The sequence below is a fragment of the Pelecanus crispus genome, chromosome 3 (assembly GCF_030463565.1).
Source record: "Pelecanus crispus isolate bPelCri1 chromosome 3, bPelCri1.pri, whole genome shotgun sequence".
NCBI classification, from domain to species: Eukaryota; Metazoa; Chordata; class Aves; order Pelecaniformes; family Pelecanidae; genus Pelecanus; species Pelecanus crispus.
The window spans coordinates 106753607-106779083 of NC_134645.1; the positions used below are offsets into that span (position 1 = coordinate 106753607).

At 41.9% G+C, this 25477-nt stretch overlaps 1 protein-coding gene across 1 annotated transcript in view; it reads left to right on the forward strand.

The window, feature by feature from the left end:
- Positions 1-7029: 7029 nt before the first annotated feature.
- Positions 7030-25477, forward strand: part of CSMD1 (CUB and Sushi multiple domains 1) — a 1273929-nt gene continuing 1255481 nt past the window's right edge. The window contains exon 1 of the mRNA XM_075708500.1: positions 7030-7096. Within this exon, the coding sequence (XP_075564615.1) occupies positions 7030-7096 (67 nt within the window). The remainder of the gene's footprint in view (positions 7097-25477) is intronic.

Genomic DNA, 25477 nt, shown 5'->3' on the forward strand with positions numbered 1-25477 from the left:
AAAAACCTCACAGCAATCCTCTCTGTCTTTACTGCAGCACTCTTTTCTTATGACTGGGCAAAATGTACCCAAAATGTTCATTTAGTATAAGCTATAGGAACTCATTTCCTGGAGCACCTGCCAAAGTGAATATATCTCTAGAGATTAAGTCACTTCAGTCAAGGCCTCTTTGAGTCTAAGTGTAATTTGTTGATAGAGATTATTTTTAAAGCACTGATGATTGTGCACCTGGTTATCTGTGCATTCTGCCCATTTTCCTATCATGCTTGTTAACACTTCTTGCAAAGACCCTGCTATTAAAATCTAAGTCAAAAATTCAATGTCAAGATAGAAGGAATGATTCTATATTTGGAATTTCTTTCATGTGGCAATCTGGCAGAATTTAAGTCCAACCAAGCAGTCTCAAGGTGCAATAAAAAAGGAGATGCAAGATGCTTGACTAACTGTTTTTGTTGATAAGTTTGGGGTTTTTATTGCAATATATATTGTTCTCTACATATGAAGTGTCCACCACCATGATAATGGTCTAAACCTTAAATGAGAGCAATACCTAACAAGGAACAAAAATCTCAAGTAAGATAGCTAAAGAAGGTGCTTATCAACAGTTTTTAAAGACCTGCTCAAAATTACCCTTGCTTTGGCTTTACTTCTCTTTTTTTTCCTCCTTCAAATATTAACTCTCTTCCTTTCTTTTTTTCTTTTCTTTTTTTTTTTTTTTTTTGAGCATGGATTCAAAAGCTTCTTCTCTGTTTGCCTCCTTTGACTCCTGTAGCTGCTTCAGTGCCTCCCTTCATCCCAGCCATGTGATTTCTCTTATGATCAGTATCATAATTTCTCACAATTTTTCTCATGACCTGTACTCTTCTTGTCCTCTTTTCTCTCTTCTGACAATTTACCCTTCAATTTATTTATGGATTAGTCTTTGCCATGTTAGAAATGGTATGATTTTACCTATGTTTCCCATTATTCCACTTTCAACTCCCAGCTATCGGATCATTCTTCATGAGAGAAGAATGAGAACATGAGAAGAACATGAGAGTTCTTACTATAACAATCCCAGAAATCCCTTCCAAGGAACTTGTTTTCTTTGATTTAGTTTTAAGCTTCTTCAGAGCCATATGAAACTATTCACTCTCAAATCTCTAAAGACTCTCTAACATTCAGGAGGACACCATTTTCATCCACTCAGACCTGACACACAGCTCTTCTTAGAATACTGTGTCCACATCTTCAGCAGTTCTCTCTTCACCTGATTACCAAGGTGATATATTTGAGAACGTACTTCTCATCCACTCTTGAAATTACTGTGTGGGTTTGCTGTCCTTGCTTTCCTTCTCTCTTCTCTCTACACCTTGTTTCTGTGTGATCTCATCAGCAAATACAAATTCAACTACCATCTGTTTGCTAATGACTCACAGATATACTAGTCTACTCCAGACTAATCTCCTTATGTCCAAACTGAAATCTCAGCTTGAGTCTCTGACATCTCCTCATGTATATGTAGCCATCATCTCCAACTCATCATGAATAAAACAGACAGCTTATCCTTTCCCATACACTAAACCTTTCTTTCTCAGTCAGTTAGCTCAAAATGTAAGTCAAGAGTCTAACTTAAGTCTTTTTCCATACACAAAAAGATCTTTAGTTTCTATCAAGTGGGTTTCAAGACTAAATGAAATGTATGGCTCATCATGAGGAAACCTCACAAAGAGAGCTAAGCTGAAGCACGACTCTTGCAAAGGTTTAAACAAATAGCATAGGAGACCCATGGTAGCTCAAGTTACAGCAGTTCACTAGATGTGAAACTCTGTTAATAGAGTCAACATGCGCTCATAATTAAGACACCGTATAGCTGTACATCATTCAGCACCACGGTCACTCTTAGGCAAGACAGCTCAAGTGAAGTAACTAGGAGTCGCTATCTCAGACTGTCAGTACATGTGGGTACGGAGCCCTCCTGAACTGTATGACGAAAGTCTCGTCACAACCAAACACCTATTCTTCTGTCTTAATAACAGCAGTATCTTTCCAGCTTTGACAAATGCAATCTTGCCCTTCCCTTATCCAATCAGATTGCTGCCAAAGAGATTGTTTTCTGAGCTATTCTTTGCCTCCCTCCACTGGTTCTTCCTTATCTCTCCCATCTGATAGGAGTTACTGCTTTCCATTCTCAGAGCTTGCTGACACTCTGTCACATTTTGCTCACTGTCAAGATACTGACTTGCTTGTCTGTTTAGACCATAATGCTAGCTACTGTTACCTACACATTAATAGGCTGCTTCAAACCTTCTCTCATAGCATAACTCATGCTTTGCAGGATCTCCTTATGCTTAAGTAGAAAACAATCTGTTTTCCTTGAACTGCTTCAACAAAGTTCCCTTTTCCTCTGTTAACCCTCCAAAACCAAAATGGCTAAACCTCTGGGCAAGAGTACCTAAGTGGAATGACCTTGTCTCCTATAGGCATCCTGAAGGCTACCTACATATCCCACCTTCCCTCAAAGGCAGAAATGTCTTTCAGAAGTCTCATCTTCCTTACATCAATTATTAATGTCACCTTAAGGACAGATGGGATCAGTGTAGGTGCTTAGAAAAGAAACAGTGTGCTGGAGCCTCTCCCTGAGGAGCTAAGTAATGCTTGAGGGTACTTTAAAACAGGCAACATACATCTCCCCCCACAGCCTTGCCAACTGTTCCCCCTAAACGAAGCACTCCAGAGGGAATACAATATAGCAGAGCAATTAATTTAGCCCCAGGGGCCTTCTTGAACAACAGTATCGTAACATCCTCTCTTGCTGACCAACATTTCCTTGAAGTGTCCCGCCTGCCAGCCTGTAACCATCTTTCCCCTACAACTATCTCCTGTTTTCTCCTTCTGTTTCCAGCTTAGAAGGCTTTTGGTACTTACATTTATTGGCCTGTGCTGGTATAGTATATAAAACAATCATGTAGTTGTAGCTGATGTTGCAGCTGTAGTTGATGTAGTTGTAGTCATCATTATTGTCAATCTTGCAAGAGAAACTTCTAGTTTGGACAGAATGTTACCACAAAAAGAAAGCAGAGTCAAATCTGAACCCAAGCAACAAAAAATTTAACTGTAGACAGTCTGTGGGTGGCATGGCCTCCTTTTTATTCTTTATGGTATAATAAATTGGGGTTAGGAACATATGTACATATAAACATTTTTTATTGTTCCAGCCTGGAAGACTATTACGACTGAAGAATTCATTAAATGTTTCAAGTCTGAAAACAGAGCTATTGAAAAGAGAATGTGTTAAGTGAGAGTATTTGGAACTCTGCTCTCTGTTTTTGTTAACAACTAAAGAGCTTGTGTGACAAAAAAAGATTCTGATGAAGTTGTTCATGGAGAAGACTTCTACTTTCTGACTTCCTCGTCCTAAATCTGTGTTCTGCTGAAGATTTATCTTCTTATATACTTTTTCCCCCAACATACTATTTTGAATTTTAAACTTCCACATTTTTTAACTTAAGACTTCACAATAACCTTCTGGCAGAAAGCTACTGCCTTCTGTCTCCGCTGGCAAGTACAAATTCTGGTTATGGGTTCCCTGAGGCATCCCTTTTTAATGAGTATATAGTACATTTTCAGCTATGTTCTGAATCAGTAGTTTTGCTTAGATATGTGCAAATATTCCCGCACCTTACAGAAAGATGCTCCTTCCTCCCAGAAAGCAACAACAGAGAAATGTGGATTCAAAATTACTAACATAACAAGCTGAGAAATGAAAAGAAAAAGGGAAATCTAACCTTTCAGACCTTTTTTTTTATATGGCATAGGGAAGCAAAAGGACAAGCTCTCAATTAAAAGTAAATCCCTGTCAAGTTACCTTTAAATCACCCTGATTAGCACAGTCTTGACGTATACACTCCCCCATACCGTCTATAGGGAATAGAAGGAAATATTGCCTCTGTTCAAACTCATAAATTTGGGGATTTTATGGTAGTACATTAGGTACTTAAAATACAATAGAGAGATTACAGTCATAAGGTTAGATCATCTTCTGTAATTGCCCTGTTTAGGTACCGTAGTTCCACAGTGAGCTCGAGTCAGGTTGGTGGAAATTCCTCCTGGAATGCCAAGCTTCAGTTCCACAGTCATCTTCTGGCCCTTTTGGGTTTGCCAAAACTCTTGAGTCACGCAGGGTTTGTAAAAGTCACTGTGACAGCTACCTGAGTCTGTAGAGAGTCTGAAATGTTAGCTGAGGGGGTCTGTGATGTCCTGTTTCTCAGTAAGGCACCAACGCAGGTGACAAGTGATCGTTTGCTAAAAGCCAACAACATTTATGCATACGGTTTACTGTCATAGGATGTCAGAAAAGAGAGAAGGTATCTTTTGCAGTGATAGTGGTTGTGGTGCCCAGTTATTTGGCCTTATCTAGGTGCTATAAGGGGAAGAAATTACCACTTGTTTAGCTCAACAGAGAAGGAACCAGGTCCCAAAAGCTCAGTAAAGCCCAGAAAATCCTCAGAAGAACAGCAAGCCTCAGGAAACAGTAAATCTAACCCAGGTGAGTCAAGACCAAGAAAGCATATATTATATCATACTGGAGCTTCTGCAGAATCTGCTATGAAGAGGGTTAAACAGGAGCTTTTCAAATTAAGAGTGTTTACTTAAACAGCACAGCAAGAAATTATACAATCATTACTGTTTTTGACTAGACCTAGACAGTCATAAATGGAGTTTATTTATGACTTTTTAACTATTCCAACTCAATAGACAATACAATGAAACGAAACTAAAACCAACTGTGACCTCCTGGGCCAGATGCAGTGCAAAAACCTCCTCATTTTAAAAGTCTAAGCCTCAGACTACTGCAGGCCGGAAAGGAAGAAGCTCAGCTTAAGCTTAGTGTCCATTTCTGCCTATCTCACAACCATTAGCAAATTCCCCACAGTCTGCTGACAAGGAGTAAGTGGAGGGGTGTACACGAGGAGCCTGAGCAGCTCTGACCAGGGAATTCTGCAGAGCAGCTTGGTTACATGATGTATTGTACTAACAAGTGTTAGCATCATCTTACTTTTACGAATGCAAAAAAAGAGTCCCCGAGGCGTTTTTAAAATATGGATGAATACAAAGACCGGATCCCTGCTCTGGAAGTGTTCGGGCCTGGCTCCGGAGCGCAGTGGGTTTGGGAGTTAAGGGGAAGAGCGGGTGGGGAAAGGCAGGGCAGGGTAAGGAAGACAGAGCGCAGGCAGGGAGGGAATGCTTGCCACGAGATGGCAGCAATGCCACGTCTTTCTCGGCAGCTTGCCTGGCCCTGGATTTTTTTTTTTTTTTTTTTTCTTTTTTGAGCCAGAACCGCAACGTTTACACATAAATACAAGCTTATTACAAAGTCAGCCTACCTCGTTCAGTGCCCATTCACCACCTTCTTGCAACTTACAATGAGAAAACAACTTTGCATATCTCACCAGGAAAGAAAACTCACCATAAGTGAATAATTACAACCTTGAAACTACCTTTCCAAAGGTGTTCGCGTTTCTGTCTTTCCTTCCTATGAGCCTTTGTATTTTAATTACGGATATAGGTAAGCATTAATTATGGAGTCAGGCCCATCGTGCAGTGGTGGTGGTGGTAATCTTTACAATTCTTACTGGATGGAAAGTCAGGTTTCGGTGGTTTTTTGTTGTTTTTTTTTTTTTTTGCCATCCGTTTGCAGGTAGGCCTGGCACAGAAACCGTTGTTGGCAAAAGGCATTACCTGTCCGGGCCGTGGGAGCATGGGGACATGTGACAGGCCAGCCCTGGGTCACCTTTTCCTTTCCCTCCAGCTCAGGGAACTAACCCTGCTGGGTCAAGGAGGGTGGTGGGGAAGCCTCTGCCTGCATACTGGCACGCCTGGTTTGGGGCTTTTTTTCTGTTTTGGAAAGGATAGTTAATGGCAGAAATTTCTTGGCAACAGGAGCCATCGGGAATGGCAACATAAAGACAAAGCAGTGCTCCTCAAGGAGACGTTGGCTCCTCTCCTCCCATCGGGAACAGTAGCTTGTCCTGATAAGCAACTTGGAAGGAACGAGCAGGGCACATTTTGGACCTGAAAGCCTCCCTCTCTCCCGAGTAGGGACCAAAGCAGCCGGGAGTTTCACCTAGGAGTAGGGATCCCCCCGCCAGCACACGCACCGCCCGCACCCCCCCTGCGGGTGGAGGAGCCGGGCTGGGGGCAGAGCCAGGGGCCAGGGCGCCGGGGCAGCGCAGCAGGAGCCCCCCGGGCAGGTGTAGCCCCGGAGCTGCCGCCCCTCCCCGCGCCGGGGGGGCAACGGGGTGGCGGCGGGCCGGGGGGGACCCTTCTCCCCCCGGGCGCTTTCGGGGGGGCGGGGCGGCAGCCGCCCGGGGCCGCGGCCGGGGCGGGGGGGGGGGGGTCGCGGCCGCCCTGGGGGGCCGTGCGGGGGCCGGCCGGCGGAGCGGGGCGGCTGCGGGCTTGGCGTGCGCCGGCTGCGCAGCGCCGGCCCCTTCCCCTCTCCGTGGGAAGTGATGGTTGAGTCCGGCGGCGGCGGCTTCTCGTGTGGCTGGCAGCCGCTCCGCTGCGCTGCCTGCGCCGCTCTCGCCGCGATCCCTCCCTCTCCCCTCCTCCTCCTCCTCTTCCTCGCACTCCCCGCATCCCTCTCCTGCCGCCGCCGCCGCCGCCGCCCGGCTCTCCCCGCCGGCGGCCGTGGCCGCCGCGCTGCCCGCGGCGCCGGGCGCGCCTGCGCTCCCTCCCCTCCCCTGGGCGGGCGGGCGGCGGGCCGGCGGCGCCGGGGCTCCGCGGGCGCGGAGCGGCGCAGCCCCGCGGCGGCGGCGGCCCCGATGCTATGAGCGGAGCGGCGCGAGCCGCCCGCGCAGTCCTGCAGGAGGCGTCGGGCGCTGCGCGGCGCTCGGGACCCGGAGCGCTCCTCTCCGCCCCTCCTCGCCCTGTGGTGGTTATTTGGCGCTGTCCTTAGCCCCGCTGCCGCTCGGAGGACACGGTCGCAGCCGAGAAGAGCCGCCGGGGGTTTCGCGTGAGTGTGTGTGTGTGCGTGGAATAACTGCAGACATGACTGCGTGGAGGAAATTCAAGTCTCTGCTGGTTTTCTGCGCGGGGCTCCTCACTGCAGCTCAGGGTAAGATTTGGGTTCCTTGCACGGGGTTCGCGTAAGGCTGTGGTTGTGGCACTGATTTCCCCCCTCAGCTAAGCCGCTACGGCTCGGATGGGCTCTCTCCCTCGCTCCGTTTCTGCGCCGGGAAACGGCAGGCTCCCCGAGCCCCGTCTCCCTTCTCCCTGCCTCCCACCTCCCGCCGGGTCCGCCGGTGTTCCCCGAGGGCTCGGTTCCCGCTTCCCCCGGGAGAAAGCAGCCCCCAGGAGTTGGGCAGCAGCCGCTGCGGCGCCGCGAGAGGAGCCGCGGGCACCCAGCCGCCCGGAGTTTGGGAACACTTCGCTCTCCGCGCACGCACGAAGGGCGCTCGCTGCCGTGCGAGGGACAGTCCCCGGGCTGGCAAGTTTGGCTCTCCCCTCCTCCCTCCTCCCCGGCTTTTGCCGTGCTCAGGGGGGAGCGCGGAGTGGGTGGCCGCGGAGAGCCGCCCCCGCCTGCCTTCAGCCGGCTCCGCTCCCCGCAAGTTACGCGGAGGCGGGGATGCGGGGCCGGGGTCCCCCTCCGCCAGCCGCCTGCCCGCGCCGGCGGGGAGAGGACTCCTGTGCTCGGCGTGCGGCGGGGAGCGTCTCCCACCCCCAGCTGCGCTTCTCCTTAAAATCAATGGGGGAGGGAGGAGAAACGAGGGGGGCGAATCGGGTTACACAACTTCAGTGCTGGCCTCAGCCCCGTCACTCGCCTCGTCGCTGGAGACAACAACTTCCCCATTATTCACTTCGCCTCTCATTAGCCCTGCGCTTTTTCATGCCGGGAGAGAGATGCGAGCGTGTGAGAGAGAGGGAGGGAGGCTGCTGGCAGCTGAGCACCTGTCCCCGTTCCAGCCTCTGCCTTCTCCCACCTCGCTCCCGGCTTCCTGCCCGCCTCTGGGAGGACGGGTCCCCCCGTGCTCTCTGCTGTCTGAGGCTCCCTTAACCCTCCCAAGGCGCTTTACGTCCTTCCCACCATTTTATTTTTCTCGCTGCCTTTTTCGCTGCGGGGGTGGCTGGGGCGGGGGCAGCGGGGCGAGCCGGCGCGGCCCGGGCTGGCGGGCGAGGCTGGAGCCTTCCCCGTCCTGCGGCTGCCCGCGGCCGGGCTCCCTCACCCGCCCGGGCGGCACTGCAGGGCGCGCTGCCTCCGGCAGCCTCTGCCCGTGATCCGCCGGGGGGGGCGGTGATGGCCAGCCCGCTCTGCCGGCAGCCGGGCGGCAGCTCTGCCCGGTCCGGAGCGGCGGCTGCGGCTCCGCGCCAGCCCGGCGGCACCGCTCCCCCGCCCGCCTCCCGCCGCCGCCTCCCGTCACCCGGCGACGCCACCCGGCTGCCCCCGGCCGCGCTGGCTCCGTGGGGAAGGGAGCGCGGGGGAGGAGAGGCGCCCGGCTTTGCTGGGCTGCGGAACGGGCGGCTCCTGGAGACGGGGCCGTGCTCGGCGGCACACGCAGCCCGGGGCGGGCGGGGGCTGCCCAAACTTCCAGCATCCCCCCCCGCCCGGTGCCTCGGCCCCGCGTCCCCCGCCCGCGCGGGGCTGGGCCGCCGCTGCCAGCCCGCACACGGGCCGGGCCCCCCGGCGCTGCCCCGGGCGGGCGGGGGAGCCCCGGGCCGGCGGCGGAGCTGACCCCGGCCGCCGCAGGCGGGGGCCCGGCCGCCCCGGGACGAGCTGCGGCTGCAGCGGCGGCCGCGCCGGCTCCTGGGGCGGGCCGACACCCGCGACTCATTTGTTAAATACACTGTAGCTGGTTCTGTCGTTTGACATTTAAGTGTTTTCTTTTCATGGCTGACAGCACACATGAAAAGCTGGAGGCTGGATCAGGGTTATTCAGCGGAGATCCGACGTGTTTTGCTTACACACAAAGGCTTTGCCAGGAACATTTGGGCACTGCCTCTGCTGCCGCTCTGCAGAACGTAATTACACCTCACTTAATGTGGAGCAGCAACACACCTACTTAAAGGCTACAAACGGACTTAATACTGAAGTCAAACAACAGGTAGAAGGGGAACCAGCAGAGACATTTGACATAATTCTTTCCCATTTACCTTCCCAGGCAATCGAGCACAGGTATCTATATTTAGTCAAATGTAATCCTGAGGCTGAAATTACATTTATAGTTTAGAGAGTAAAAGAACTCCTTCCTTAGAAACACGAAGAGCCTTCGCTTTCAGCAGCACAGAAAATTTTAATACATAGATCCCCAGAACTCTTTGTTTTACAAGTCCCTTGGTAGTCGAATAATTTGCTAGTCACTGTCATAGGAATTCACCCGGATTTTGGTTGGTTTGGGGGGTTTATGGGGGGAAAAAAAAAAAAAGGTGCTGAATTTCTGGAGGTGTTGCCACAGGCATTCCCTTATCTTTCAGTAAAATGAGAGGTGGGCTGCTTTCCACATTATTCCTTGTTATGACATGAAATGGAAACCCTTTGTTGATGTGCAATTGTCTGTAACTTTTTAAAGGGACGAGAAAGGACGAAAATGAACATACGTCATCGTTCATTGTGGTAGACTTGAGGTGCAGTTCTATAAATTTCTTTGGACTCATTTTGTCTGACTGATACATCTGAGTGTTTCTGGAAAACATTTGGGGGATTCTTCTCTGTCCATTATGCTTTAAGCGTCAAGGGAAATTAGTATGGAGTCATTTAAAGGAACCACTTTCCCAGAAACTACCCTATCATAGCAGTTATGCTTCAACAAGACAGGCAGCACAGTGTTCAGCTCTGCATGTTAAGATGGTCTTGTTTATAGAGCCATTTGCTAATAGGTTATATACTAGCAAAAGCAAACATAAAAAAATATTGATTTGCTTGAAACGCAAAACGCATCTGTATCATTTCTGTAAAAATTCATACTGCTATGGAAAAAAATGACAGATTTAGACTGAACTCAGACTAAAATTCAAGATAAAAGATTAAAATATCTTTCTGCTGTCACCTGAGGTCTGTGGACAAGCGATTTTCAAAGTAGAAATGCATACTGCTTAATACTTAAAATTGTCCCCGTACATGTTTTCAAGTTCGTTTCCTGGACTTGTTCAGATAGCCAAATACACCACCTTCATTGCCACCTAACTGCTTCAAACAAAATGTGCATAAGCAGGCTTATGCACAAAGTTATCATTCAGATTAATGGAAATAGCAGAAGGAAAACATTTCTGTTCTCAATCTGAATCCTGACAGTGAAAGGACTTCTACATCTACAGCTTAGGATTTTGTTAAAAATAAAAAATAAATTTAAAAAAAAAAAACCTGAAAACATTTTATGTACCCTCTGTTTGCTGCTATCACTTTGTCAAAATAATTGCTATGGCTACATCACACAAAGTTGCCACTCTGTTTAAGGCCTACCTCTGTTGGACTGTGTTTGTCTTTATTTTAAAGTCATGTATTTTCTCTCTCCAAAGCAATGTTTCTCAGACTGTGAAGCTGGTCTCTCTAGAGAGGGTCCATTCTCTTCTGGAGAAGACTAAAGCAATTCTAGGGAAAATGACCTGAAAAAAAGGATTTTTTTAACCAAACATCAGAGCCAGGTGTTGAATACCCAGCTGCAAACCTAAGTATTCAATGGATGTATTCTCTATCCCCTAGCCCGGTGAGGAACTGGCCGTAGAAAGACAGAAAAGAGAATAGCCACCTCTGACCACATAATATTTTAATGTAAAAATGCATTTAGTTTTTGGTAAGATCTGTTATCTTTCCCAATTTTCCATCAAGATATGTATATAATGTCCTTAACTCTGTGTAGGAATAGGAAATATGGTCAGTTGGAATATAATGCAGTGGAAAGCATATCAGTTCAACAAAGATTCCCCAAAACACTCATTTTAGACCTTTGAACCCATAGATGAGATCTGAATTCCCACTGTCAGCCGATAGAAGGTTATCAGTTTCTCTGGTGTGTGTGGAACAGGATACTGGTGTGAGGAGCTGGAGCTGGTGCAGAAGCACATGCAGGCATGAGCACACCTGAACTTCACGTATTGAAATCTGTGAGGGCTCTTCACCACTGTCTGTGATCTGTATATATAGGAACCATTCTGCAGATTGTTTTCTGTTTATTTTACTGCCTGTCACTCCCATGTCCCTTTATACGGACATGTATGATTTTGATCAGGCATGGTTTTTTTTTGTTGGGGGGGAAGTCGTCGTTTTTTCCCCTGCAGACTGCTTTTTCTATACAAACATGGAATCTTTTTATTACCCATTAAACGGTAGTATCATTACATATGCATTGATATATGCAAATTTTTAAAAGACATCTAAGGGACTTTGGCCTCAATACCATTTACATTCATGAAAACTTTGGCCCCACCAAATTAGGAACAATCTGAAACTGTAAATGTTTTTAAGAGAAACCCATGCATTCAAGATCTACGATGCTCTCTAGAAAGGCTGAAAAACCCTAGGGATCACCGATTTCAAGTTTTTCAAGACATGTCATCTGTACACTGTCACATTAAACTTCCTCTCGCAACCTTTCCTCGGAGAAGTAACTGCTTAATAGTGTGACTGTATAAAACTTCCAATGAATTTAAAGATAAGATGTAATTTCATTTTGCTCAAATCTGTATTGAACTGTGATGTGTTTGACCATGATGACATTATTCTGCTAGTAAACAGCTTTAAGTGTAAGCACAGATATTGCAGTATAGTGCCGGGCTGCCTGTAACCAGCAGAGGGATGCAGTGTGGAAAGGGGAATTGCTGGTTTAACTGTGCGATCCGCTGAAGCAGTAGCATAAGTATGAGACATGATCTCTCATAAAACTCGAGCATACAACTGGATTTAAATCAGGGTCACCAAATAAGAATCTGGCCTCTAGTTCTCCTTATGGCTGCAAAATTAGCCAGCGTAGACTGAGCTAAATTGGATGTTCTTCCAATTTCTGCAGTGAACAAAGAATGAGGATCATATGGAAATTCTCCTAATGTGTATGAATCACTTTCTTTTACTTAGATATTTTACTTTTCTACATCAGTTGCAATTTTCTTTAAACCATTTTTATCAACCAGTAACTTTTGAAATAGGGAAAAATGCCATTAATGCCTGAGGAAAACTGTGAGATCTTACTTAGTCCTCACACATCTTTGTTCTGGCTGGATGAAAGACTTCACTATATATTTCTATTGCGTTTAAGAAAATCTACACTATATTTGTTATAAGCGTTTCTCAATGGACTAACTGCTTAAACAAATTACTTGGATTATTGCTAGTGTTATATTGACACACAAAGGCAACACTTATCAGTTGCCTGCATTTAGTAATTGAACAGTAAATGGAGGCACGCATGCACTGAGAACTCTTACAAGAGTAATACTGCATCTTATTGCCAATAACAAGTCTTGCTTGCTCAGAGACAATCTTTTTTTCTGCATTTCTTACTCACATTAGAAAAAAAAAAAAAAGAGAAAATGACAACAGTTTCTTGCCATTTTTACCTGGAGGGCACATTCAGTTAAAAGAGCAGAGCAAGATTTAATCACTGTTATATTGCTGATGATTAACCAGAATTTCTCTTGGTTAATCAGGGTATCATCAATGATTTGCTTTTAGCAAAAGATAAGCAAAAAAAAAAAAAAAAAAACAAAAAACCCAATCACAATTTCTTGCAATTATAGTAATGCTTTAATTTCCAGCATAAAAATTAATCAGAGTTTGTTACAGCTTTATAATGATTAAATTATGCATTTTAACAATACATTCATGCATATTCTGAAATAGTGATTCCACCTCTTCGAATTTCATTTTTTGACTCATTACTGTCAAGTAAAAGGTAACTTTGGACAGTTGTGAGGGCCCTATTCTGCTGCCGTGGAAACTGAAATTTCTGTTGATTTCAGCAGTAGCTGGATTGGCCAATTTTGAAAAGATTGCTACTCTGAATAAGGCAGACGCGGTAAATACTACAGCTGAAGAGTGGAGCCAGAGCCTGTTTAATATGAGCTCTCATGGCTGAGAACTTCTGACAATGTTTACATCTATGTATGACTGAAAAAAAGGAAAACTGGATAAATCTGAACAATCAACCTTGATAATATCAAAAGATTTATACATTTATGGAAGTAATTTGTTTTGAAACAGTCTCTGATACCTCCAAGCATGGTTTTATCTGACGTCTACCTTGCTTCCTCTTTTTTCCTCTGCTTTTTCCTTAAAGAAATTATGAAGGACAATTTACAGAGAAACCTGGTATCATTTTAGGCTTTAGATGTTTTATGTTTCTCTTACAGAATCCCATGGATAGTGAAGTACAGAATCATGTTCTGTATTCATGTCTCTGTTGTACAGTGGCTTTCCAAAAGAAATGTTTGCAGCACTGCAGCTGACACAGAGCTGAATAAATAATAATGAATAAAACTTTGTGTGCAGTATTTGTTTTGCAAACTTGCATAAAATATGGTCAGCATTTTAAAATTACATTTTGCAGCGCTTGCTTCACGCCTTATTCTCAATTTCAAGGCGTTGACTTTTTAATGCAATTTTGCCAAACATGAAGTTTTTCTTATTTCTTGTCTGAAAGTTTTCCTTGTCTTTTTTATTAGAGAGCCATTTCTAAACTTATATTGGAGTTTTTTAATTGAAATGTTCTTACAATTCTGTTGTTTGCAGCAAACCCTTGATATTTGGCAGAAAGCAAGTCTGGGGCTAGGGATATATCTTTTTCTCATCCTATGATTTGCAGATCAAATGTAGCCATGATATACTACTTCATAAATCATTGTTTACTTCCTTTGATCTGCATTACTCGCCATATCATGTTCACATACAAAAACCAAGAGAACACAAATACTCAAACTTTTAGTTTGCTTAAACTCCTGCTGAAACACCAGCAATGCACAATGCGCTGGGAACAAAAGTGCAGCTGGCCTTGCTCTGTATTTGAAGCTCAGGTTCAAGGGTGGGGCTAAACACACTGAGGACTACAACCAGGATATTCTTTTTTTAAATACTGGCCCAGCTGTAGCTTGGACTTAAAGCATCTTCACTGTGCTTGCAATGCCTGCTGCTGAAATGGATGGGGGAGCTTGGCTCACTTTACTTAACGTATCCAAATACATGAATGAGAGCTTAGGCTTGGATTTGGGTATCGTGCTTGAGCTAGAACTTGCATTGCATAAGCGCATCAGGGTTCAGCCTGAACTCATGGTGCGTGTAACATGGATTCAGCTGTAGCTTGGGACCCATATCATATTGCCGGTGTGCAGCACAGCTGGAGGTACAAGGAGCAGAGAAGTGATTTTGCCAGGAAGCAGCTGATGTTGGGAAGCAAGCGGCTAGATATCACAGGAATACACGTGAGCTCGTGGAACCTGCCTTGCGCTGAACCTTAAAAAAAGAACACAGGTGGCTGTGACAATAAGAGAAAAGGAAAGAAAGAGCAATGCTTCTTGCACAACAGTGAAGCTTTTGAAAAGGCCATTTTGATAAAATAAAAAAAATATGCAAAGTATTTTAACTTATTTTTAGACTAATTTTACATGGTTCTGGTTGTGAAACAAATGGTCATGACAAATCACACTGTTCTCACTAATGTCTGTGGGATATCAATGCAGAACCTGACTGCTTCCAAGTGACTAAGTACACTATTTTAGCTTTGCCCCAGCAGCCAGATTCTCTATTGGTATCCCGCTGATGTTTCTTATAATACATAGATTGAGTCATACCAAGCATTTTTTTGGGGGGGAAAAGCTGTTTTATAATTCACTTTTAGAACCTCAGTACAATCAAGCAACTGCTAATATCACAGTCGATGACCCTCTGCATTTGTAGACATCTCTCTGGAGAAATTAAATTGATTTTCTTTATCTTAGCACGTAAATATCCCCAGCGCACGCTTTGACCCACTGTTTGCAGAGTTTCTAACACTGAAGAATGTGGTGTTAATAGATTTTACGAAGTCAACAGTGGCAGCAGTAGCAGCATTTTGATTGTGAGATATACTCAGCCATTTCGATCTTGCTTTCCCATGAAACCTATATGGGAGGCTTTATCATGGTATTTAAATAACATAAAGGCAAATGCTGAAATTTTCCTTTCTTTTTTCCAGGTACATAATGTAGTTAACTTGAAACAAATCTGCCAGTTTGTAGAGAAAAAGTATTCTGCTGTACAGAACTAGGTATGTTGGACATAGCCTCTAGCAGTCAGCTGAATAGTTTGGGTTGCTGTATGTCAGATTCTGACCAGTTAGAACCTGATCCAAAGGCTGGGGAACTCTCAGGAAAAAAAGAAAAAAAATCTCATTAACCTTAATGGACTTTGAATCTGGCCTTCATTATAGCCACATATCACACAGAGAACTTGCATTAAAACAAGGATGCTGGAACAAATCTAATAATAATAAAGACAATTCAAAGTCTTAGTTATTAGTATGAAATGTTATGCAAACAATCACAGAAATGTCATTTACATTGAAGATACATGATGCCTCAAATTTTTTGACCTATCTGAAGTGTATCTCACTCCACTGGCTTTCACTAGTTATATAATTTATTAGCTTCTGAGGAGAGATTAACCTTTAATTGCTTTCTTTAGCCACATTTAGTAAACAGACTGATAGCATGGAGATGATCTATGCAAACAGCAAAGAAGGATTTCTTCAACTCATGTTGCCATGACAATTTAGATTTTTCCTGTCAACTCTTGAGAAGCTCCAAAGTAATTTCTTTAAAGCGATGAATCAGGGGATATTTTGGAAACTGAAGCTGCTCTCTTTTTTCAATTTAGTGTCACTGAACACAGGGCGGGACCTGCCCCAAAAGATTTTAAAATCTACAAACAAGCACTATTGCAAAAAATATAACATCATGAAACCCTCTTCATGGATCTCCGTTGATTTACACCAGCAGAGAAGCTGACTTCAGATGCCTTATTGAGTGGTTTAGATTTCATTTATTAATTATATGATAATAATAAATAGTCATCATAAACCCAAAAATGGATAATGAAGAGTGGAGAGGCCAGCTTATAGCTGTCATTTTGATCTTCATGACAATATTTTATCTTGCAGCTATTTTGAGGAAATTAGATTACAGAAGGATTATAGAATAAAGAAGGACTAATAATTCATTTTTGTTACAGTTCCAATTATAAAATTAGTTCAATGAATGAGGAATAAAATCGAAAGGCCGCTGTCCACATACTTAAGTTACTATCCAAGATACTTCACCTATACAATGTTATTACTAATCAAACTGAACTTCCCTCTTTTGATTTGTTTTAAATGAAATGGATTGTTTAGAAAATACCTAAAACTAGTCCAAACTACTTTAATTTAATTCTTAAGAAATAAATTACTGGCTTAAAGAGGTATTTCTTAGGTTGCTGTTAGCAGTAAGGCAAACATGGTAAAAGAAAAGAAGATAATGTGAAGTGCTGTTTCTGCTGGGAAAATAAGTTTCTCTGTATAGAAGACAAGAAAAGTAGCTCAGTAATGGTTTTCTTTTTAAAATGTTCCTGGCAGATGATGGCTACTGAGTTGGTGTAGTTTGTTTACCACTTTGCAGTGGATTTGAGATGAGTCATATCACATTAGAAGGAAAATTGAGAAGTTGTTTTGTCAAAGTGAATTCAGTTTTCCTTTTTTTCATATATACTCAAATTATTAGTTCTCTTTAAACAGAGACACCTAATTGATTTTTTTTATAGTGTTGATTCTTGTTGTGTCCATAAATCTGAGTTCCTGTTGCTAGAAATGGTAAGTCCACATCTATAATTTCTGTATACTGGATAAGGTGACTAAGCTGGGGTCTCCTTTCAGTTAGCCTCATGCATCTTCTTTAAAGTACTAACCATTTTATTGTCAAGCTAGTTTGGACCACAATAATTTCAACCTCTACAAGCATGGTTATTTTTTGCAAACCTTTCTATCCTACAGAAAGGGATTTGACTGAGTGAGGACTGTAGGATGGGACCTCAAGATTTCATGTTGTAGAGAAATCTTTATTTCTGTCTGATTTCCTTACTGACTTCATAAGTCCACTTTACTGGCAATGCACCTCAGTGTATCCGCAAAGAGTGTTAAGATAAAGTGGTACTTACTTATATGAATATTTGATAAAGAAAGACTTGTGGATGGAATACACTTACGATACATCAGGTCATAGGCATTCAGCATGAAAAACAACCTTCTTTTTCCAAAATATCTGATGGAAGAGGAGATCCATTTATTGAATAAAAGAATATGTACATACTGAACAATAAAAGCATCTGTCTGAGCTCATTTTATCTGTAAAACAAGTTTTAGTGCAAAGTTCAAGGACGCTGGGAAGGGGGCAGAAGGTACTGTTTATTGTCAAGAGCCTAGATTTGTATTTTTACTTTCTTCTCAAGAGTGCTGAATATCTGCAGTTCCTACTGCCGTTAAAAGAAAACTGCAGATCTCAGCACTTTTGAACATCAAGGAATTTGTACTGTACTTACTTTTACATGTGAGGATCATCATAATCTGAATGTAATATAGTGCTGTAAAGAGAATGGATAGACAGAAATATACAGGATTTACTACTGTTACCTCCCAGGTAGTATCTGAATTAAGCAAAGTTTCCAAATCTAGAATTGTTGTGGGGGTTTTTTTAGGAAGGAGAGATTCCTCAAAGGAAGTTGTGGTTTGTTTTTCTTTAAAACTGTTGTACTTAAGTAATTTTGTGTAAAAAAAAAAAACACCCTCTGGATCTGATGTACCCTGGAACAAAATGTTTGTGATTACAAAACAAATGTTAAAAGCAGCAACAAATCAGAATTTGGAGTGAAGCCAACTCATAGACTACTGGCTATATTGGATAATGGAGGCTGTTGTCCTGGTCCAGAACGAAAAGCAATCAGTTCCACCTCCATATCTCTTCTATGAGGATTCATCATTTTTACATTTATCCCACATTGATGGTAACTAATTGCAGTTCCTTGGGGCTCCATTTTTCTTTCTAAGAAACAAGCCATTCGTAAGGAGTGAGGCAGGCTCTGGTGGAAAAAAAAAATCTATCCAGTTTTACCACTGTAGGATAGGCACCAAACTTCTTTTGGTATTATTGTGCATTGTTCTGCAGACCATATTTGCAGGATGGATAGATTTGTGCAAATGTTTTAAATGTGCTTTGTCACATAGCACAGTTTTGTAAAGCAGAAGCAGCATTTTGTGCGACTCTCAACAGCACTTTGCTTCTCAGATATACTCAGTCACACTGCTGTTGTCTAGGTACTATTCCAAAAGAGTGATGTGCATGAGGATCAGGTCCCCTGGGGGAAAAAAATCAATTAAAAAAAGAAACTACTCTTTGATGCTAGAAAGATAATGTACTGCCCACTGCGAAAAAAATAAGCTATTGTGGTGACAAACTGTGTCAGGTGAGGGATGGGCATTCAGCACAGAGGACAGCATAGACAGCCGATGGAAATCATTCTTATATTTCATTGACACACTCTCCAATAGTACCACTGGGGAAGATAAGCTATCTCAAGGAAGAAGCTACATATGAAAAGACATGACACTGTGTAATGGGAGTTTCAGTCAGGACTATTATTTTTTTAAATCAATCCTTACTCTCATCATTTGCCCTCTTCCACACAATTTTTTTTCTAGGATATTTTGTCTATTATTATATTTATTCTTTAAATGAAAGTTCATTAGGCAGTGACATGTGTATAGTGTGATTTATTGATTTACTTTATGGTAAATCCTAGATTATAGATTACATGAACATAGAGAAAATGAAATGGACAACATTACGAAAGAAAACTCAGGTCTGGGGAATGTTGTTTTCTGCATGACCAGAATCGAGCAAAAAAACTTGTCTTCTGAAACTTAGCCCATAGCAGCTTCATGCTGCCCTGTATTTTACAGAGGACATAGGCCAGATTAGTTCACTCACATCCATCAATAATTATTCAGATTTTTTTTTCTCATCTCCATTGCTGGTATTTGTCTTACTGAAGAGCAATGCATAATCACCTTCCCTTATGGTCTTCAGTAACACAGGCACACTGGTGCAGTCTCACTGAGCAGAACTGGTGGTACAGCTCAAAACTTGAAACATCTGCTGGCAAGTGCCCTCAGTGGAAGCCCTGGTGCCACTACAGTGTGGATCTGATGTGGTCTGGTAAATAACGACCGGTGCCCTCATGGGCATGGCAATTCAGTAGCTGAATTGATACACAGGCTGTATCAACTGATGTGCTGAAAATAACAGCTTTTATCTCATAGGACTGGCAGAGCTGGCACCATCAGATTTGCAACATTAAATACTCTTTCTCTTTCCCCTTACTGTTTCTTTAAAATTTTCCTTTTGCAGACCTTATCTTTCTTGTTCCAGTCACTCTATAATTTCCTCCTCTGCTGAAGGAGTATAAGGCATCTTATTTGTTATGCTCCAAAATGGCTGTTTAATGTTCCCATTGAGGAAGGTGCCCAGGGTCTAATCTGTGATGACTCCTGCACTGGGAGCAACCAGCACAAAGGCTGAAGATGGACACAGGGCACTCTTAAGACGTGAAGAACTAAGTCAGGAACATAAGCTGTGCCCAGATTTTGTGCATGTCCATGAATTTTGTTAAGTTTCAGTCTTCACATATTTAAAATTGCAAAAAGCGTTACATCAAATCAGACCAAAATAACCTATCTCTGACAATGGCCATTAGTAAAGGCACAGAAAAAATTGCAGGAAACAAGATATAGACAACCTTATATTTTAGCAGCATTTGGCCAGTTTAGGGAACTCTTAGACAGAGGTTGCATCTATGTTCAACATCCATCAACAAATTTAACCTTCATGAATCTGTTCTTGTACCTATTCATAATTCCAACTACCACACTATTTTCTGGCAATCTTTTTTACAATTTAATTCATGCTGTGCAGAAAAGCACTGCATTTTACTTGTTTTGAAGCTTCTACCTGCTCATTTCCCTGAGCACTTCCAGCTCTTCGAAAATACTTCACCCTGCACAGAAGTTTTGCAGATAGATAGGAGGGGGCGATGTGAATCTGTAAATTACATACTTTTCCCACATAGACCTAAAAATTCCATATGGATATTTATATGAACTAACTTTAAGTAATACTAATGTATGATTCCCAAATGCATTTCTCATAATTTTTAAAGATCATGATGTTGTAGTCAGTGTTGCTGATGCACTCAAAAGAATAGTAGCCTGCATTTCATTATAAACAGCCACTTCCTTCTATCCCACATCTCGTTACCTAGTTTTTATTCCCACCAATAACATTTTGATTGTTTTCTTTCCAAAAAATAGTAAAGACTATACACGGTAACCATCTGAATGATGGTGTTGTTCAACATTTTGCCCTATGAGAGATTTCTGGAGGGACAGCAGAGAAAATGCTTAGAAAATTAGGTCCTGGTAAAAAATGAATACAGCAAACCAGGTTCTTAGTGATCTCCTCTCTCACTGACATTGACTTCCACAGAGTGTGTTAGTAGCTCATTGATAATATAAAGTGCACAGTATAGTAGCTTCATCTTGCATATATGCTGTTTGCCCCTCTGTGGTTCAATGTGTCACTGGTCACAAACTGTATCTTGATGATATTCTCTTTCCTGGGACAATAAGCAAAAAGTCTGGTGAAAACTGGTGGGGGTTGTGACAAACTTTAATGATGGGATCTGGTGAAGGATTGGGTTTCTGCAGAGATTAGGGAAACACTGCAAGAGTTCCTATTAGAAAAAGTTTGGGAAGAGGTCCATTATACTGAGAACACTGAAACCATGTCATCCTTCTAAATAAACCAGTTTCCCTGCTCCCAAGACCCAGATCTAGGAGAAATTACAAAAAATAAAATAAAAACATTGAAAATTCTGCCCCTAGATAGAGGCTTATCTCAAACCTTAAAACATGCAAGATATTCCATGAGGTCCAATCCATAGGTTTCTGGTTTTAGTTTCATGTCAGAAAATTTGTCACTATCTGAAAAAGAATTATTTCTCTTGTTCCCTAAGACGGCAGTCTTCCTACATGCGTTTAAGCTGGCTCTGAACGGGATGTACAAATTCTGCCCTTCCCCTTTATTCTACCTCTTCATCTCAGGACTGTCTTTAGAAAAGCCTATCAGCATCATAAAAACAAAACAAAGCCATGCAAATAAATAATTAGCAAAAGCATAGCTGACCGTTATGAACAAGAGTAGCATGAGATAGAAGAAACCAGAATCTCTTTAATTTTAGCAAGTCTCCCATGACTGTTATTGCTCCTTCATTCTGAAAGGCTCTATTTCATTTTCATAAAAGAGAAATTTCTGAATATTTCTTGATAGAGTCTATTCAGGAAAGGAAGGCATTAATTACTCCTGTCCTGTGCAAACAAAATCATTGCTTAGCTTTTGAGAACTGGCAAGAACACAGGTTTCAGAAAGATGACTGGAAAAGGACTACATCCGAACAAGATATAATGTATCTGACGTACTGCAATCTAAATTTTCAGCAAGATGAAGGAAAGACTGAGTTCTCTGAGTAGGACTGTTTTAATGGGATAACAAAATTATTTTTCAAGCAAGTTTTGTTTTCTGCTTGATTAGAAAAAATCAAACATTTATTAAAATGACAATATGTCTGAACAGCTAAAGATTGTGATCAAAAAACAGATTAAGTATGCAAATAGATACTGTGTTAAGAAGTAATTGCTCACTTTAGGTAGCAATACTTTAATGTTGCTTTGGGATGACATGAAAATTTGTGCAGTCCTGTGTTTATATGTTAATCCTCCCTCTTTTAAGAATTACACACTTGACCATAAGAAAAAATGCCATCTATAATACCTCAATCATTTTCATTGAAGGATCAGATGGCATGCTTGGATTAATAGAATAGTGTTTCTTCAGACAAAACTATTTAAAGAGATTTTGTTGATAAATGATAACATTCCTTATTGTTACATTGCTGGCATAATCCTTCAATATCTTTCTTTTCTTCTCTCTGCCTGAAATAATTTTTGGTTAGTACAGCATATGTACCTGAAAATTTCAGAAAATAAAACCCTGTTGATTATTCTAATGCAATATAAGTTATTAATTCAAGATCTAGATATGAGATGTGCTGAACTCTTCAGTTCCTAATTAATTTCATGAATGTTAAGAACACTCAGTGGTAAATAAATACATAGAAGAATTTAAGTGTCAAGTTCTCCCTTTATGGTGAAGTTATTTACATCTAGTACTTAGATTACTGAACTACAACTCAATGGCTACTTTAGCCCCAGAAACGCCCAAATTTACACATACCTATTTTTCATTAGAAAATTTCCTTTGAGCCTAAAATTACATTTGTGGGCATACTCAGAATGGTTGCATACTGTCAATCTGTATAGGACTGTTATTGAACAGTCATTGTAATCTTCAATACGGATGCTCTTCCATAGGCATAAAACTGCTTGGCTTGCTACAAGTGCGCCTGCCAACTTTGGCCTTACATAAGATATTCCTGGGGGTGGAAGTGATGCCCTCTCATTTTCCCACAGTAGAGAAAGTAATTTAACAGTTGGAGCACTTAGCTAGATTGTGAAAAATCTACATTCAGCTTCCTCTTCCCTGAGAAAGTTAAAGCCTGTCTCATCCTTTTTTTCTGTCATATACTGTGACTGCCCTAGGCTCTCCCCTGTTGGTGCTGTGAAGGTTTCCTGTTAAAGTTTCCTTTGGAGGCAGAAGGTTTGGGTTCCAAACCTTGCTTAAAGGAACTCAATATAAAATATTTAAAAAGCTGCTGGAACAGTAACTGGACTCCTACTGGTCCCCTCTTACACGGAGAGTATTACTTGCCACATCAGAGTCATGCTCCCAGTTGGGTTTCTGTCTTGCTCAGTGAATATTCAATTATTCTATGAAAAGTGGAACTGCAAGTAGTCCACCTGGAATACTGCTCCGGGGTTCATTTTCCAGGAAGCACCTAAAAGATAGGTGTCACAATACCTATTTTCAGCTCATTTCAGGAAATAATCAATAGCTTTTATGATTAGGGACTTAACAATCATCACATTATGCCCTTCAAATAAAATTTACAAAGAAATCTTACAAAGAGAGGTATGCTATTGTCAGGGGGATAGTTTGATTTGTCCTGTTGTTCATATTTAGTTAAGAAGTAGGCAAAATGTTTTTTTATTCTAGTACAAACTTTGCAGCAGCACTTAACCAATGACATATCTAACACATCTCTGCTGACATCACCATTGATATTGGAGAGATGAAAAAAAATAGGTGTAGATATAACAATCCCATTTGCATTTGCATAGTTTTAAGGTGTCCGGTTACCACAGTAATGAATACAAAATAATACATGTGTGTACATCTGTCTAAGAGAGAGAGAATTGCAGTCATTTGAATCTATTGTGGAGATAGTCCCATAGTTACCTTTCACTATTCTTCAAGTTTTGTGCATTTTTTTTCTAATCTTGTAAAAAACATTCCCTTTCATGGCAAGCTGCTGCCACACAGGAATATGTCATGCCTGAAACACTTCACCCTAACCCACTGAAGTTCTGAAGCTCAAGTCCATGACCTTGAACTTCAGCCAGGGGTTTCTGAAATACCGGAGTGATGTGCTGGCAGTGTATTGCCTTGCTTATCAGCTGCAACATTACATGGGTTTTTACCTCAAGGCACAGGGAATCAGGGTAATGGTAATTGAGACTGTAGGTCACAGATGTGTAAATTTATCACTAAGTCCATTTCCCTCAGGATGACACATTGCATTTTGGCTCCCTGTAAGTGGAGGAATGCATTTGAAACAGCTTTTGATAGCTATCCTAACACGCTAAGGATTAGAGCAACTTGGAAAGCTCCTCCCCACCTCCATGAATACGAAGTGACCAAAATCTTTTGAATTTTACCACTCCCTATTGATGACAATAGTTTCTTCCATTTTACGTGTGGTAAAATAACAAATATACATGCACAAAAAAACCCCTAACAACCACAAAAGAAACAGCATGAAGTACGCACTTCTTGTGACTTTTGTTTTTCTCATCAAAACCAGTTTTGAAAACATATTTTTAAACAGCTAGCAAGGAACCCAGGGGGACAAAAGGCTATTTACTGACAAAATTTAAACGAGATCTGTCTAAGAATGATCTTTGCAGGTTGGAAAAGACCAAGCAAATTTTCTTTCTTCAAAAAAGATTAAAGACAGTCCAAGAAACTATACATCAGTGAATTTAACAAGGGTTGTGGGGAAAATTAAACTACCACAAGGAAGTGTGAAAGAACAGCTTGAAAATCAGTTTGATTAAGGATAACCAGCATCGATTCAGGCAGGGGAGGTCATGCTTAACTAACCTGCTGGAGTTCTTTGAAGGTATTACTGCCACTGTAGATAAGGGAAATTCAATGGATGTAGTCTACTTGTAAGCCTTTGACAAGGCACCACATCTGAGATTAATGGCTAAGAGAAATTGTCATGAAGGCAAAGAAACTGTGGGATGGAAAACAAGTTTAAGTGTAGGCCATAAAGGGAAAATCTGGACAGAGTTTCTGAGGAGTCAGTGTTAGGCCCTCTGTTGTTCATGATTATGTATGTCTGAATGTAAATGATGGTGGGGGAATTTGTAGCTTATATGATTTCTCTAGAAAAAAAAAACCCAGAATTTGGCTAGCAAAATATGAAATAATTAATCTAGGAACACAAAACCAAATTAAAAAATGCTTGCTAAAATAAAATGATCACCCTGTGTACTAAGCAGGAAAACAAATTGGGAATTATTGGGGAAATAAAATGAAGCCATCAGCCCAGAGCAAAGCAGCATTTTAAAAGGTCAACAAGATGCAAAGATGTTTTAGAAGACAGAAAACATACCAAAGAAAACAAAGAATATTGTTAGGGTACACAAAACTGTAGTAGAAGCATCTCTAGGACATGGTCTACAATATTGCTAATAGTTGTTCAGAGAAAATAATATTTTCATGTTGGGATTCAACAAAGGATATAAGCTCCTAATAGCTGAACTGTGAAGAATGTTAGAGAACCTCAGGGTTTTTTTACTGTAAACCAGGAAAATACATGATGTTTTTATTTCAGTAGGACCCAGGGATTCTAGTCAAAATTAAGGTCCTATTGTGTTAGGCATGCTAATGTAAGACAGCACCTTCCTGTGCCAAGGAGCTTATAATAAAACATCTTAACTATACAGACAAAGGAAAAAAAAGACAGAAAGGACACAGTAATTTATCCAAAGAAGGTCCGTGTCTGAATTGTGATCTAGGATTCATATTTTATGAGTCCCAAGTCAATATTTTACATAATGAGTTACATTATTCCTTTATAGGTGTAAGGGTTTTGCTTAATATGGGGTACAAAAACCTAGGTGATTATCTTTTTTATGCATACATATAAGCTTAGAAATAGAAAATTCTTACTCTGCATTTATTCAGGTCTTAACCTAAGTCACTGATCCCA